General features: G+C 60.1%; 2 protein-coding genes across 2 annotated transcripts in view; one reads left to right on the top strand and one right to left on the bottom strand.

Moving 5' to 3' along the window:
* Positions 1-4,472, top strand: part of TESK1 (testis-specific kinase 1) — a 12,180-nt gene extending 7,708 nt beyond the window's left edge. The window contains exons 8-9 of the mRNA XM_019518023.1: positions 434-584; positions 2,569-4,472. Of these exons, the coding sequence (XP_019373568.1) occupies positions 434-584; positions 2,569-3,632 (1,215 nt within the window). The 3' untranslated portion in view covers positions 3,633-4,472. The remainder of the gene's footprint in view (positions 1-433; positions 585-2,568) is intronic.
* Positions 4,473-5,115: 643 nt separating this feature from the next.
* LOC109298151 lies at positions 5,116-8,211 on the bottom strand. The gene is given in 8 exon segments (XM_019518287.1): positions 5,116-5,405; positions 5,455-5,604; positions 5,606-5,655; positions 6,041-6,189; positions 6,527-6,661; positions 6,784-6,931; positions 7,668-7,849; positions 7,922-8,211. Coding segments are annotated over 8 exon segments (1,116 nt in total). The 5' UTR covers positions 8,007-8,211; the 3' UTR covers positions 5,116-5,188.
* Between the last annotated feature and the right edge of the window lie 6,091 nt (positions 8,212-14,302).

Below are 14,302 nucleotides of genomic sequence, written 5' to 3'. Positions count from 1 at the left end.
CCCCCGGGCAGTTTTAACTTATATAGACCCTGTGACCTCGTTCACCTGGTCCAGTGGAGGCCAGCTCTGGTTGGCTGTCGGCCAACCAATTTGAAATACATCACCAGTTTCCGGGCAGACTCTAGCCCCTCAGGTAGATGCCCCTCACTCAGGTAGGTGATACCAGTCCCGTAGGCAGAGGGAGCAGGTGTCTCCCCTCCCTCAAGAATGTAGCCAGCTCAGGTTACCTAAAGGGATAAGCTAGAGGTGTCTCTCCTCTGCTGGGCCCATCCTAATCACATTGTCACAGAGCAGAGATTTTGGGGAAGAACAAAGGTGGCTTCCTGCCACGCAGCCCCTCGGCTGGGGTTAGTAGTTTCCCTGGGGTTGTGGGAAGGTTGGTGTGGGGCTAGCTTCCCGTGGCTGTGGGTGACCCAGTGACTCTCCTCACCAGATGGAGCCAACATCCCGGCCCTCCTTTCTGGAGATCACACAGCGCCTAGAAGGCATCCTGGAGCAGCAGCTGGGAGTGGAGGGCACAGCGTCCGGCCTGCAGGCCGATGGGGAGGCCATGCCTACGCCTAAGACACCAGCAGCTCTAAATGGTACTGTGGCTGCACCTTTCCTTTGGGCTGCCTACTTCCCTGCCCTGGGGTCCCCATCTGTACAGTCCTCTCCTCTCAGACCCCCCCAGCCCTTCATGGAGAAGTCAGAAAAGCAAACAGCGCATTACAGATGGTGAAGAAGGGGGTTGTGAACACAGTGGGAAGTGTTGTGACTCCCCTTTATAAATCCACAGGGCATCCATGCCTTGAAGGCTGTGCCCAGTTCTGATCCCTGCACCTCCAGAAAGAGCTAAAAGAGCTATAGAAGGTGCAGAGCAGGGCAGCAAGGGTGCTGAGTACTGTGGAGGGGCTCCCATGTGAGGAGAGACTCATGAGACCAGGCCTGATCAGTCTGGAAGAGAAACACTGGAGTGGGGCAGGAGAAGGTTTTACAATACATGAAATGGGGAAGAGAAAGTCAAGAGGGGCTTGTTACTGACCATCTCTCTGCCCAGACAAGAACCAGGCATCACAACACAAAACAAGCAGACCAGAATTTTAAACTAACAAAAAGGAGTTTTATTTCCCTTGGCATGTCAGTGAAGTATGGGATTTATAGCCACCAGTGGTGGTGGGAGCTGAGAATTTATCCAGGTTCATCAAGGAACTGGACATGTCCTTGGAGGAAGGGGCATCAGTTACTATTGAGCAGGGAGTGAGGGGTACAACCTCTACATCAGAACTGCCTGGAACTTCAATGCTGGAGGCTGCAGGGGAGAGAGAAACAGGGGAAGACCCTGCTCAGACCCAGTCACTCTTCCTTCCAGCCTCCTCTGTGGGGCACAGAAAACGGGGCAAGATGGACCTGAGGTCTGACGCAGCCCATTGCAGCTCTTATGGCCCCAAGTTTTTAGGTCAGTTATTGTGGACCCCCAGGGAGCACCTGTGTTGCCCCATGTGACCAGACTGTGGGCACCAGCGCTGTGCATGCCCCTGCAGCAGGGAAGGGTTTATGGACCATATTGCATTCAGGGCAAGGGGCTCATGGGCCCTGTGGCAGGCCAGTAGGAGGTGCTTCTGTGCTGAGCTGCCCACCTCACTGCACCTGGCCAAAAAAACAAGCTTCAGATGCCTCCCCAGGGTCGCCAACTTATGACCAACCCCCTTTCTGGAGCATCCCCACAAGGCTGGGGTAACCACTGCCACCATCCGGACTCACGTCTTTGTCTGGGCCCTGTGCTGCCCATGATACACTGACCCTGTAGACCTTAGGATTTCAGGGTGCTTTTATTAGCATGAAGCATTCACCAGCAGCCTCCCTTGTGGGAGGAAAGTAAATAGCTGAGTCCACCGTAGCAGGTCTGTTCCCTCTTAAGCACACACAGCGAGGCATGCTAGCACAGATAGATTTATTGACCAAAGAGAGATAGGGTGAGGAAGGAATATCAATAGCAAAATATAGAAAGAAAACCAACTTTGAGCAAAGCTAGGTGGCTTGTCAGCCTGTTTGATATGCGACTAGAGAATATTAAACTTAGCTTCTAGTTAAGTTTTTGGTAAGTCACTCACTTCTGCATCGTAAGCATGTAAAGACCTGTGGAGGTCCATGCTTCGGGGTGTGTGTCCTAAAATGTCCAACCTCCTTCATCCTACAATGACCCTCTTTTATAGCCCTACTGACATCACCACCTGTGCCCAGTCAGGGACACGTGTCATTTGATGACAGCCAATCAATTTGAAAAGCATCACAGTTACCTAGAGGAGTGACGTGTGCTTAAGTCCCTGACCTATATCATGAGGGTCTGGGTGAGGGCCCTGTTTGCAGGGGGATGTCTCTGTAGCACCTGCAGTTCAGCAGGGCCTGCATGGTCCCGGGCTGCATGATGCAATACTCTGGCTGGGGCAGACATAGCAACCTCTCATGCCTTGGGCCAGAGGCTGTTGTCTGTGACCCTGGGGGAGTGGGGACTGCAGCCATGGCTGGCAGGCTGCAAGGACATTTGGGGCTGGAGTCACTGACCTGCCATCTCTGCTTTGCACCCAGGGGATGCTGCGCCTGCTCCCACCCGTGTCGAACCACTACCCCGGCGTGAGCCCAGCCCGTGGCTGCTGCCGCCACCCGACTACCGCCTCTCCCGCAGCCAGTCAGACATGTTCCCACCACGCTCCCCTGGCTCGCGGAGGCCTCCGCAGCCCGAGATGGATGCACACACTAGAGAAACACCACCCCGCCTCAACCCCTTCTCCCAACGTGAGGACCTCAAAGGAGGCAAGACCAAGCTGTTTGACACGCCCAGCAAGTCGGTCATCTCTCTGTCCTTCGACCTGCCGCTCCCCGCCGCCTTCTCTCCCGGCAGCCCCGTGACGCCCGAGCCCACGGTGGAGGCACACTGTGACTTCTCGGCCCCCGTGGTGCTCACCCGCCGGTGCCGCTCACTGCCTGCCTCCCCCGAGCTGCCACGACACACTGGGCTGGCCCTGAGTGTTGAGTCGGACTCTGCCTCCCACCGGCCACCAGCTCTGTGCCCTACGGAGGCCCCTGCTCCCCCCACGCTTCTCCCGCCACTGCGCTGGGGGCAGGCACCGGAGCTGGGGGGCTGCTCGGCACTGCCCAACCCTGTGGGAGTGGAACTGATGGACTGCAGCCCCGACAGCCCTGACCCACAGCATGGGCTCCCACCGGCTCCAGTGCCGGCCAACAGCAACTTCATTCGCACAGCGGCCACGGACACACGGCCCTGGGCCCCGGAGGCCCTGCCACCCAACGGGCTGCGGTTCAACAACAACCACGTGGTGGTGAGCAAGCCCCATGCCTGGGGCCGGGGTCTGGAGCACGGCTTCTCGGAGCTGAGCGTGCCGCCTGCGGGCACCTTCGAGCGGACGGAGCTGGAGCAGGATGAGGTGCTGGCCTGTCCCGGCTGCTGCCTGGGTCCCTTCAGCTTCAGCCTGGCCTCCGTGTGCCACCGGCCCGCGCCCAGCCCGCCGCGCTACCAGAACCTCAACTGTGAGGCCAAGAGCCTGCTGTGCCAGGACCGGGGCCGCCACCACAAGCCCCCAGGGCTGGCGCTAGCCGAGCCCAGCCTGAAGTTGCCCGAGGCACAGTCCTAGTCCTGGGCACAATGGCCGCGGCCAGGTCTGGAGCCCGCGCTGACCTGCCAAGACCCTCGCCTGTCATTTCCCTGCCCCACATGCCCCGCACAGTGAGTGACACGTGGGCCTGGGCTCATCTTGGCAAGCAGCACCATTTGGGGTGCAATCAGCAGGGTGGACGTGCCAGGGAGGCGGCAGCTTGGCCCTGACTCACCAGCGGGCCCCGGTGCCCAGGAAGCACAGCGCTGCGGTCCAGTGCCCGGGATAAGTGTATCAGGTGCTGGCAGTGCCCCATGGCCACGGCCCCGGGCGCAAGTGCAATAACACAGCTGCCTCAGCACTGTCCAGACAGGAGAGGCTGGGTACTGGTTCCCCCCATCCGGGGGCACTGGGCTGTGCCCCTTTCTGGGGGACCTCATGCCTCACCTCGAGGCAACAGGCTGGGGTGTGGGCTCTGCCCATCCAGCATTGGGTCACCTCACTCACCAGCTAGGAAGCCAGTGCCTGGGGGCCTGGATCGGGCTGGGGGCTAGAGCTGGGGTTGGGGGAGGTTTTGTGAGGGAAAGTGGGTTCATTGGGCCTGCCCCGCTTTGCCCGGGGCCATGGGACGGTTGTGCACAGATGGGCGGGGAGGTCGGAGGTGTGGGGGTCCCGGTGACGGACCAGCTACTGGGGGAGGCCTGTGTGCAATAGGGTGGCTGGGGGTGCCCCTGCCCCAGCGCTCCCTTCCCCACACATTGCACTGGTGAATGCAATCTCTGGGGTTTAATAATATGACCATGAGCGTGAGCAGCACGAATGGCAGTAATATATATCCCGGCTTCTTTACAGTGTTGAATAAACCTGCCTGTCCTGTAAGGCATCCTGCCTGACCTGTGCCTGTGGCACAAAGAGGGCCCCAGCATGAAGCTCAGTGGGGACGGGATGGGGTACACTCATGGGCTTGGTGCGGGGCCGGCTCCCTGATCTGCATGATGCACAGGGCCAGTGCCTGGCCTCATGTCAGTAGTGACCCTGGGGCCTGCTGGTGCTGGTCGTCCTTCGCCGCAGCGACGTCGATGACCAGTGGGACTCAACCCTTCGGGGATGCTTTTAACTTCAGGTCCCTGCCCGCACCCCATCGACCTGAAGACATCAAATAGTCCCTGGGGCTGCCAGGACTCCCTGGCTGCCCGCAGGGGCCCCTCCTGCCCTGGCTGGGTGTGTGTGAGGGAGCAGGGAGCAGGGCTCTGTCTGCTGGCTCTGGGGCAGCATGGGCTGCTGTGGGGAGGAGGCTGCAGCCAGGGGAAGGTGGGGTTGGTGCGAGGTTGCCCAGAGGAGAAGGAAGCAGGTTGCAGGGTGGGAGGTTCCCTCCACCCCGCTGCCAGGGCCCGTGCATGGCCATCATGCATACAGCCCACAGGTCCAGACTGGGGCAGTGGCCATGCCACGTGGAGCAGATAAGAAGGAGAGCAGGAGCTGCGACCCGCAGAGCTGGGGCCCACACGCGCGTGTGGCTGTGGAAAGGAGGGGGACCCTGAGCCCCCTGCACTCCCAATTGTGCCAGGTCAGAAATGCTCCCTTGTCTGGCTGCATCAGGCCTGAGGGGTCCAGCAACCGGACTCTGGTGTAGCTTGGAGATCCCAGGAACATCCCCTAATGCCCTGCTTGGGCCTGTCTGCTGGATGGTTTGGGGAGTGCTGAGCCCTTGGTGCTGGGAGGGGTCGTGCTGGCACCGGTGAGAGCTGTTCCTGGGAGCATCCTGACGTGAAGGCAAGAAGCAGGGTGAGTGGGGCAGGCAGAGCTAGCTGGCTGGGAGCCTGCGGCCTTGTACCGGGGCCCGAGCCAGAGCCCCCGTCACAGCCCGCGCTGCGGTGGGGTGGCAGGGAGCTCCCCACACCCCGGCGCTGGGGCTCGGGAAGGGGGTGCAAGGAGTTTCCAGGCAAGGAGCTCGGTGCCAGCTTGCGTGTTGTACAGGGTGTCGTCCTCCCACTGCCACTGATACATGCGGACTCCACCTGAGTCCGATCCAGTACGGGACATCCTCACGAGCAGGACAGCTCTGGGGAGGTCATGACAGCTGTAAAATGTCCCCAGGCCAGGGAGACCCCAGTGCCCAGGTGCAGCTCCCAGAAGGGTGCTGGGGGCAGCCCTTAGGACTGGGAAGGGGCAGGAGAAAGGCTGTTGGCTACTGAGCTGGCAGGAGGTTTCCAGCCTTTCTTCCTCTGCTCCAGTCCATTTCTTCCCTTCCCCTGCCCCAGGTGCCCCCTCGCGCTGCCTGCACCCGCCAGGCCCTGCCCGGCCCCGCTCCCCTCCACCCGGATGGAGCCACCGGCTTCTCCGGCACCAGCTTTTCTGATGGTCCCTGCCTCCGCCCTGCTCTATCCTCCCTCTCCCCACTAGACACAGAGCCTTGCCCCCGAGCCCCAAGCCCTGTGGCCCCGCACCGGCATGGCCATGTGGTCCCAGTCCGGGACGACAAAGAGCCGGGAGGACTCCCCTGCACAAGCTGATAGACTTTCCCACCATGTCTTCTTCTCCTTGGAGAGGAACAGGCACGTCCCGCGGTGCAGCACCCAGGTCTCCGGGCAGCGGTCTGGGCACAGGCAGCCGCTCGCACCCGCGTTCTCGCCCTGTGCCCCCGCTGCGCTGGGGGTGCCAGAGCCCCGGAGACGTGGCCCTTCCAGGAGCCATCGCCTCTGCCCGCAGAGCAGTGCTGGGGCGGACATGGTGGGAGCCAGGCAGTGGCCAGGCCATGGGGCAGCAGGACAGGGGAGGATGAAAGAGCCAGGGGAGCGGGGCCAGGACAACAGGGCTCCCTGCCACAGCAGTGCCCCGCCTGATCCCCACAGGGCCTGGGCCCAGCACCCGTCCTGCCCGAACTGCCCACCCTGGGAGTGCCCCACACCCTGCTTTGCCCCTTCCTGGGGTACCTGTGACCTGGCAGGCTTGCACGCTGGCCGGGGCTCTTGCAATCATGTTCAGCTGCTCCTGAAGGCCCCGGGCTTCCTTCTGACACATCACCATCTTCCCTCGCGCCTGCCTCTGCTGCGGCCCTTGCTGCCCATCTGTGGGCACTGGGACATCGGCACCGGGGGCAGGCTGCCCTCACGCAGGACCAAGATCACACGTGTCTCCCTCGCTGTCCCCCCAGGCCTGTCTCCCCCCACAAACCTGCATTCCCTGCCACTGGGCAGACCCCTACTCATAGCAGACCCCAAGGTGATGGTGGTGGCCAGCAGCACCAGGAGCAGGGGACGCATGCTCCACCGATGCTCTGCAAGAAACAAGGTGCTGTGCAACCAGCCCCAGCACCCACAGGCTGCCACACCTCTGGCCTTGACCACAGGCAGGGCGGCCAAGCACGGCCGGACGTGGGGCCTCAGACCTGCCATTGGCTCCGGAGCCACGGCCCTGCCCTCCCAGTACAGACAGGTTTGGTGGGGGATGGCCAGGCAGGTGGGGGCCCAAAAGCATACGGGAGGCTGTGCTGGTTCAGCCCAGGCCCCAGCTCTACCAGTGATCACCTCTGCAAGGGCAGGAAGGGGCTGGGGAGTAATAAGATCCCCCCCAGCACCTGCCCCTGCCCTTCCTGACCCCACTGCATCCTCGGGCTGAGCCTGAGCACGGGGGCAAGACCCTCTATCCGGGCCCCTGCAGGCTGGTCCCAGCAGGAGAATTGGCACAGCCCAGTGCTTAGCCCTGGCCTGGGCTGCAGAGAGGGTGGCAGCGTCACACACAGGAAGCTGCTGTCATTGAACGAGCGTGTGCGTGTGTCTGAATGGGCGAGTGTGCACGATGCCTCGAACCCTGCCTGTGCTCAGACCCACACAGCCCAGCACCTCTCTGCAGCCGGCACCCAGCACCTCTGAGGGTGGCAAAGGAAACCCTGATGCCTGCAGCACCTGGGGAGGAGGGGAGCACCTTCCTGGCCCATGTGTGCACCAGCAAAACCCTAGAGCCTGGGGCAGCCACACACCCCTGCTCTGCCTGCAGCCTGGGCACAGCAAGCAGAGCCACCCCTCAGCCCTGGGCAGGACACCCCTCCATCACCTGTCCCCTCTGACATATGACCTGAGCCAGCTGTGCACCCCTGGGAGCTCTCTCCAACCCTGCTGGGGAGCCCTGGGCAGGGCAGGGGATGCCCCTACACTCACCTCTGTGCTGCTGGGTCCCAGGCCTGACTGGCCCCTCACTCATCGGGCTCAGCTGAAGGGTCTCATAGATGTCCTTGGCCTCATCTGGGGCTGGTGGGGCTGCAGACACAGGGGCTGGTCGGGGTGTGGGGCTGGGGCAGGGTTGGGTGGGAGATGGATGCTGGCTCCTACCTGTCCCTTGTGCCCTGCATGTCACACTTTGTTCCAGGGGTGCATTGGAAAACCACAGCGCAGCGTACGTCATGCTCTCCCCCATCCTGCCCGTGTCGCACAGAACAGCTCTAGGGCTGCTGGAGCCGGTGCAGCATCTCCCAGCAGGAGGGATGCATCAGCCAGAAGCACAAGTGCCCTTGACCACAGCTGGGGGTGGCCAAGCACAGCCGGATGTGGAGGCACGGCCCTGCCATTGGCTCCAGCAGCAATGGCTGCACCCTCCCCAAGCAGGTCCCCAGGGCCAGGGGCTGGCATCTGAGAGGGCATGTGGAGTAGGCCCAGGCCTGGCCCATCAGCCTCTGTCTGTCCCAGACCCAGGCATAGCCCGTGTAACCAGGGCACAGGCTTCAACAACAGTGTCTCTTGGGCTGTGTCTGGGCTCTGGGTCCATCGCTGAACTGCAGGGAGGGAAAAGGACCCTCCCAAATGCAGGACCTGCCCCCATCAATGCTCACAGGCACCTGGGCATGGGTCAGCCTCCTCCGCACAGACTCCTACACCCAGGGCACAGGTCTGCGCATGCAAGCCCTAGCGAGACCATCAGTTTCTGCAGGGCTGAAGCATCACTATCGCCGCAATGGTCAAAGAAATGCATGTGATTTCCTGGCACAGGAAGGTCACGAGATCCCCCACAGCCTGTGGTTTATTTTGCTCTCAGCTCGATCAGGTGCTGAGCTGAGGCTACCGCTGCTTCTTCTCCAGCCCAGAGGAAGGGCGCTTTGAGCACCACCACTCCTCTCCCCTCTCTCCCAGCTACCCGGGTCATCGAGCCCCACAGCTAGCCCCAAGCCCTTTCCTAGGCAGGCGGAGGGGTCTGAACGCATCCGGCTCAGCAGGGCCTCAGGATCTTCCACCACAGGACTGAAGGAACTGGCCCCTGGGAACAATATTGACCGGGTCATGGGAGATGGGGGAGATGCAGAGGCCTGGAGAAGGGCCAGCATGATGCCGCTTGGTGGAAAGGACAAATGGGGACCTGGGGAGCTACAGCCCGGTTCCCCTCACCTCCGTGCCTAGGAAGTCACTGGAGCAGATGTTCAAGAAGGGCCTGTGCAAGTGTGCGGAGGAGCAAAGGCCGAGCACAAGCAGCCGTGTGGGTTCATAACAAACAAATCACGTGCAACAAGTTCCATTTCCTCCTTGGCCTGGGGAACTGGTGGGGACAAAGGGCTGCTGCGGCATCGCGTGTCTGGGCTGTGGCCAGGCTTTGGGCAGGTCCTGCATGACCTCCTCACACAGCTTGGAGACATGTGCACTGGGCACACCCATGGCCAGGCATAGAGAGACCCGGCTTACGACCGGCAAAGGTCTGGCCTGGTGCAGACCCCCTGTGAACACCAAGGGGAAGGGTCCTGTCCCAGCCGTCCATGCATCTCTGTGCTGATCTAGGACTCCTGGCTCCAGCTCTAGGGAGACCTCAGCTCCGGCATTCGGCTTCTGATCCCGGTTACCCTCAGCTCCGTTTGTCTCCGGCTACGCCTTCTGACCCTGGCCATCCAGCCTCGGCTACAGCTTCCGGATCCAGGCTGGATGCCAGACCTTGCTGGACTCCCTCCCACTCCCTGGGGAACCTGACCTGGGCTGCACCTGCCCTCCTAGTGTCTTGCCACTGGGCAAAACTGCCCCATCCCCGTTCATTACAGGACATTATGAACAGATCCACATCTGAATAGCAGGCGGTTTCCAGTGGAGTCCCACAGGGCTCTGTCCTGGGCCCAGGGTCGTGCACCATGTTTATTAAGGACCTGGATGCCGGCACGGAGCTGCTGAAGCTAGGCTGCAGGGGACACGAAATGGGGTAGGACTGCGAACAGGCTGGCAGAGGGGAGCAGAGTCCAGAAAAACTCTGGCAAACTGGAAAGCTGGGTGGGGGGCAGCACAGGGCAATGCAGGGCAGAGACATGCGAAGTACTGCCCGCGGGAGAAACGATGCGAGCTGCAGGGAGAGTCTGGGAGCCTGCAGCAGGATGGCAGCACTGTGGACATGGACCTGGGAGTCCTGGCGGGTGTCAGCATCGGGACAAGTCTGCAGTGTGACGCACTGCACAAAAGGTGAGTGCGGGTTTGGCTGCATCAACAGGAGCATCAGGTGCCGGATGCGGGAGGCGATGGTGCCTCTGCTTGACACTGCTGGGGTGGCAGTTGTTCATGCTTAGGTTGGAGGGATGTGGGAGCTCCCTCCCTCCTCGCTGGCAGAAAAGGGCTTTTCCCTGAAGCCCTGGGACAGGCTCCATGCAGCAGGTGATGGATGCTGAGCCCTGGGTGCTGGCAGAGGAAGGCACAGGAGCAGGCAGGACTGGAGCAGGTGGGAGCCAGACCCTGGAGCAGCAGGACCGGGAAGGCAAGGGGCAGGGTTAACTGGGGCTGCTGGCAGGAAGAGCACAGTCCCCCAGGCTCCCTGCCCCTGCTACCCTACAGCCCCTGGATACCCACCACACTCCCACAGCCTCAGACCCCGGGAGGCTGCAAGGAGTCTTCAATATGGGGGAGTCACTTCTGTACTCACAGCTGAGTCCCGGCATCAGGCCCTGGAGCGCATCTTCTACGCTGCCTAATGCTAGAGCAAGAACGGGTCTTGGAGGCTGCTGGGCTGGACAGCCAGCTTCTCACAGACCAGGGGAGTTGTCTTTATACCGGCCCATTCTCTCAATTCCTCCAGCCTTCATGTATTCATGAGCATTAAAGCTGACTTCTTGCCAAGGTCTGCAAAGGAGGTGGTGGTGGCCAGGGTCTCATCCAGCTGTAGCCCCAGTGCCAGCTTCTTGTGGACCGGGAAGCCACAGTCCCCTTCTGGCCACTTGCACCCTGGTGACACCCCCTGGGGCTCTCCCCATGTGCCCCCATCCCCAAAAGGGCCAGCAGGCAGCCCCATGCAGCTTACCCTGGAAACCAAGCCTCATCCAGCCAGACCCACTCCACCTCGTTGCCCAAGGCCAGCCACCAGTCTTGGAAGCAGATCTAGCGCACAGTGTCCGTGTGGGCGAGGAAGCTCTGAGGGACAGTGTTGGCTTCAAAATTGTCCAGGGACCGGCCCAGAGCAGCAGGGCCACAGCTACTGTGGCCTGAGGCAGGACACAGGCTCCATGACATCTTCCCGGGGTTGCTGGGGTGGATCTTCCAGCACCATGGGGAATGGGAGAGGGTAAGAGTTGTCGGCTGCACCCCCCCCCCAGCAACTCCTGCATTTGCCTCAGGGAGGCTGCAGATGCTGAGCTCAACCACATCAGCTCCAGCTTCTCCTCTCCAGCCTCTTTCTCCCATGATGCTCCCTCAGGTCCAGCCCCCCCCCCACACACATGCACACACACCACAAGGATGTTCCTGCACCCCCAGCTGGATGCAGCCCCTTGCCCTGTCTGCCCTCCCCTGATCTCTGGGCTCCTATGGCCCCGTACCGGCATGGTCGTGAGGGCCCAGTCTTGCAGCAGGAGGAGCCAGAAGGATTCCCATTCACACGCATGTCAGCTTTCCGACTAGGTCTTGGGTAGCAGCACTGAGAGGGGAACTAAGGCAAATTTCCAGGTGGTTGTAGCCCCTTCAACCTCCCCCCACCCCCAGCACCACCCCTGTGCAAGGAACTCAGCCAGGCAGGCAGCTCCCTGCAAGTAAGTGTACTGTGGCGAAGGGGGCGTGGGGGAGGAAAGGGGAATGGGGAGGCAAATTGAGTCCCCTATGGTGCAGGAGAGAGTGGGGCAGGAGCAGGGGCTGGAGCTGGGGGCACTGCTCAGCCAGAACAGTGCAGGGGACCCAGGGCTGGGGTAGGGAGCGGGATGGAGCTACAGGTGGCTCATCCAGGGGGCATGATGATGGGGAGGGAGATCCCGGAGCCCACAACAAGCAGTCCACATCTGCCTTTGCCCCACTGGGCTCAACTCCAGCCATGGTGGGGGGAATGGAGGACAGGGAGCAGGGAGGAGAGATGGGCATGTCCCACCCCACCACCAGCCTGACTGGGTCCACCCAGCCTCCCCCTGGGACATGAGGGCCTGCCCTGCTTTGTCAGTGGCAGCACCAGGAGGGGAAGGGGTCCTCCCCCCAGGTGGAGTCAGATCCCATGCAGGACCCTGCAAGAGACAAGGAGTAGGACCAGCCATGAAACCCACAGCCCGAACTCCCCAACACCTGGGAAAGGGCAGCAGGCCTGGAGCCCCGCTCTACCCCCACCAGCACTGCCAGCAAGTAGCTCTTTAGGGGCAGGAAGGGGCTGGGGAGTAACAAGATCCTCCCCCCATACCTGCCCCAGCCCTTTCTGCCCCCACTGCAGCCTCGGGACAAACCTAACCACAGGTTCCCACATCTGACAAGACCCTCTTCCCAGGACACTGCATGGCTGGTCTCAACAGAAGCATTGGCACAGCCCTGTCCCCAGTCCTGGCCTGGGCTACAGGGAAGGTGGTCAGTGTATCTGAATAGACAAGTGTGTGCAGTGTCTCCAGCCCTGCCTGCATTCACACCCTGTGGCAGGCCAGTAGGGGGTGCTCCTGCACCGAGCCATCCACTTCATAGATTTCATAGATTTTGTAGACGTTAGGGCTGGAAGGGACCTTGAAGATTATTGAGTCCAGGCCCCCGCCCAGGGGCAGGAATTCAGCTAGGGTCAAAGGATCCCAGCAAGATAAACATCCAAACATCTCTTGAATGACTCCAGAGTGGGTGCCTGCACCACTTCTGGAGGGAGTCTATTCCAGGCCTTGGGGGCCTGGACAGTAAAGATATTTCTCCTTATGTCCAGCCTAAAATAGTCTTGGAGGAGTTTATGACCATTTGTCCTTGTTATACCTCAGGGTGCTCTGGTGAACAGACGTTCCCCCAGATCCGGATGCACACCCCTTGTGTACTTATAGGCAGCCACCAGGTCTCCCCTGAGCCTGCACTTTTGGAGGCTGAAGACTCCCGTGGCTCTCAGCCTCTCTTCATAAGGCCTATTACCATGCCCTCTGATCATGTGTGCGGCTCTCCTCTGGACTCTCTCAAGCTTCTTGACATCCTACTTGACTTGAGGAGCCCAGAACTGGATGCAGTACTCCAGCTGTGGCCTCACCAGGGTCGAGTACAGTGGGAGGATAACATCCTGAGATTTACTTGAGTAGCATCTATGGATGCAAGCCATAGTTTGGTTTGCTTTACCAGCTGCGACACCGCATTGGTGGCTTATGTTCATTTTGTGGTCAATCATGTCCCTCAAGCACCGCTGATCCTATAAGCATGCTGCGGGGTTTTTTTCCCCCTGAGGTGGAGTACCTTGCATTTATTGGTATTGAACATCATCAAGTTTGCATCCACCCATTTACTAAGCTTATCCAAGTCAGCCTGGATCACTAGCCTGTCCTCGAGTGTGGATGCTATGCCCTAAAGTTTAGTGTCATCAGCGAACTTGGCCAGTGCACTTCTAACATCAATGTCCACATCATTGATAAAGATGTTGAAGAGAACCAGTCCAAGGACAGAGCCTTGGGGGAGGCCACTGGTCACAGAGCACCATAATGATTTGCTACCATCGACTACTACTCTCTAGGTCTGACCTTGGAGCAAATTTCCCAGCCATTGGACTGTGGTGTAGCTGAGGCCACAGTTGGCCATTTTTTCATGAGGAGATCATGGGACACCAGGTCAAAGCCTTTTTATAGTCCAGGTATATGATGTCAATCTCTTCTCCCTTGTCCAGGTGATATGTCACCTTGTCATAGAAGCAGGTGAGATTGGCCAGACAAGACCTACCCACGACAAACCTGTGCTGGCTTTCCCTGAAGATGTTGCCATCAGCCAGCTTATCAAGAAGGGTCTCTTTGATAATTTTCTCCAGAATCTTACCGGGGATTGAGGTCAAGCTGATTGGCCTGTAATTCCTGGGATGCACTTTCTGTCCTTTCTTGAAGATGGGCACTACATTGGCAGTACCACTTCACTGTACCCGACCACCTACTGGGCTCCGAGTGCCTCCCTGGGGTGCCTTACATCTGGTTGACTCCCTTCCTGGAGCACACCTGCAAGCCTGGGGGTACCATAGCCACCACCCAGGAATCTTGGTCTGTCTATGACCCTGTGCCCCATGAGATACACAGGCCTTGTAGACCTTGAGGGTGCTCGACCTACTGCAAGAACTTGGGGTGCTTCCTTTAGTCTGCAGCCCATGTAGTGGTCTCCCTTAGTCAGCCAGACCAAGTGGACACAAAGGCATGCCTCTTATGCTTCTCTAGGTACAGAGGAGAACTTTATTGGATACAGAAAGAAGGTCTGGGGGAGGATTCAGGATTGTGAGGAATCACAGAATAACCTTAGAGCAAACAGAATGGATAGGTAGTCTGTGGCAGAAAGCCACCTTGGTTTCTCCCCAAAAAT

The sequence above is a fragment of the Gavialis gangeticus genome, unplaced genomic scaffold (assembly GCF_001723915.1).
Source record: "Gavialis gangeticus isolate Ggan-Ray unplaced genomic scaffold, GavGan_comp1, whole genome shotgun sequence".
NCBI lineage: Eukaryota > Metazoa > Chordata > Crocodylia > Gavialidae > Gavialis > Gavialis gangeticus.
This window is presented reverse-complemented; position numbering and strand designations above follow the sequence as displayed.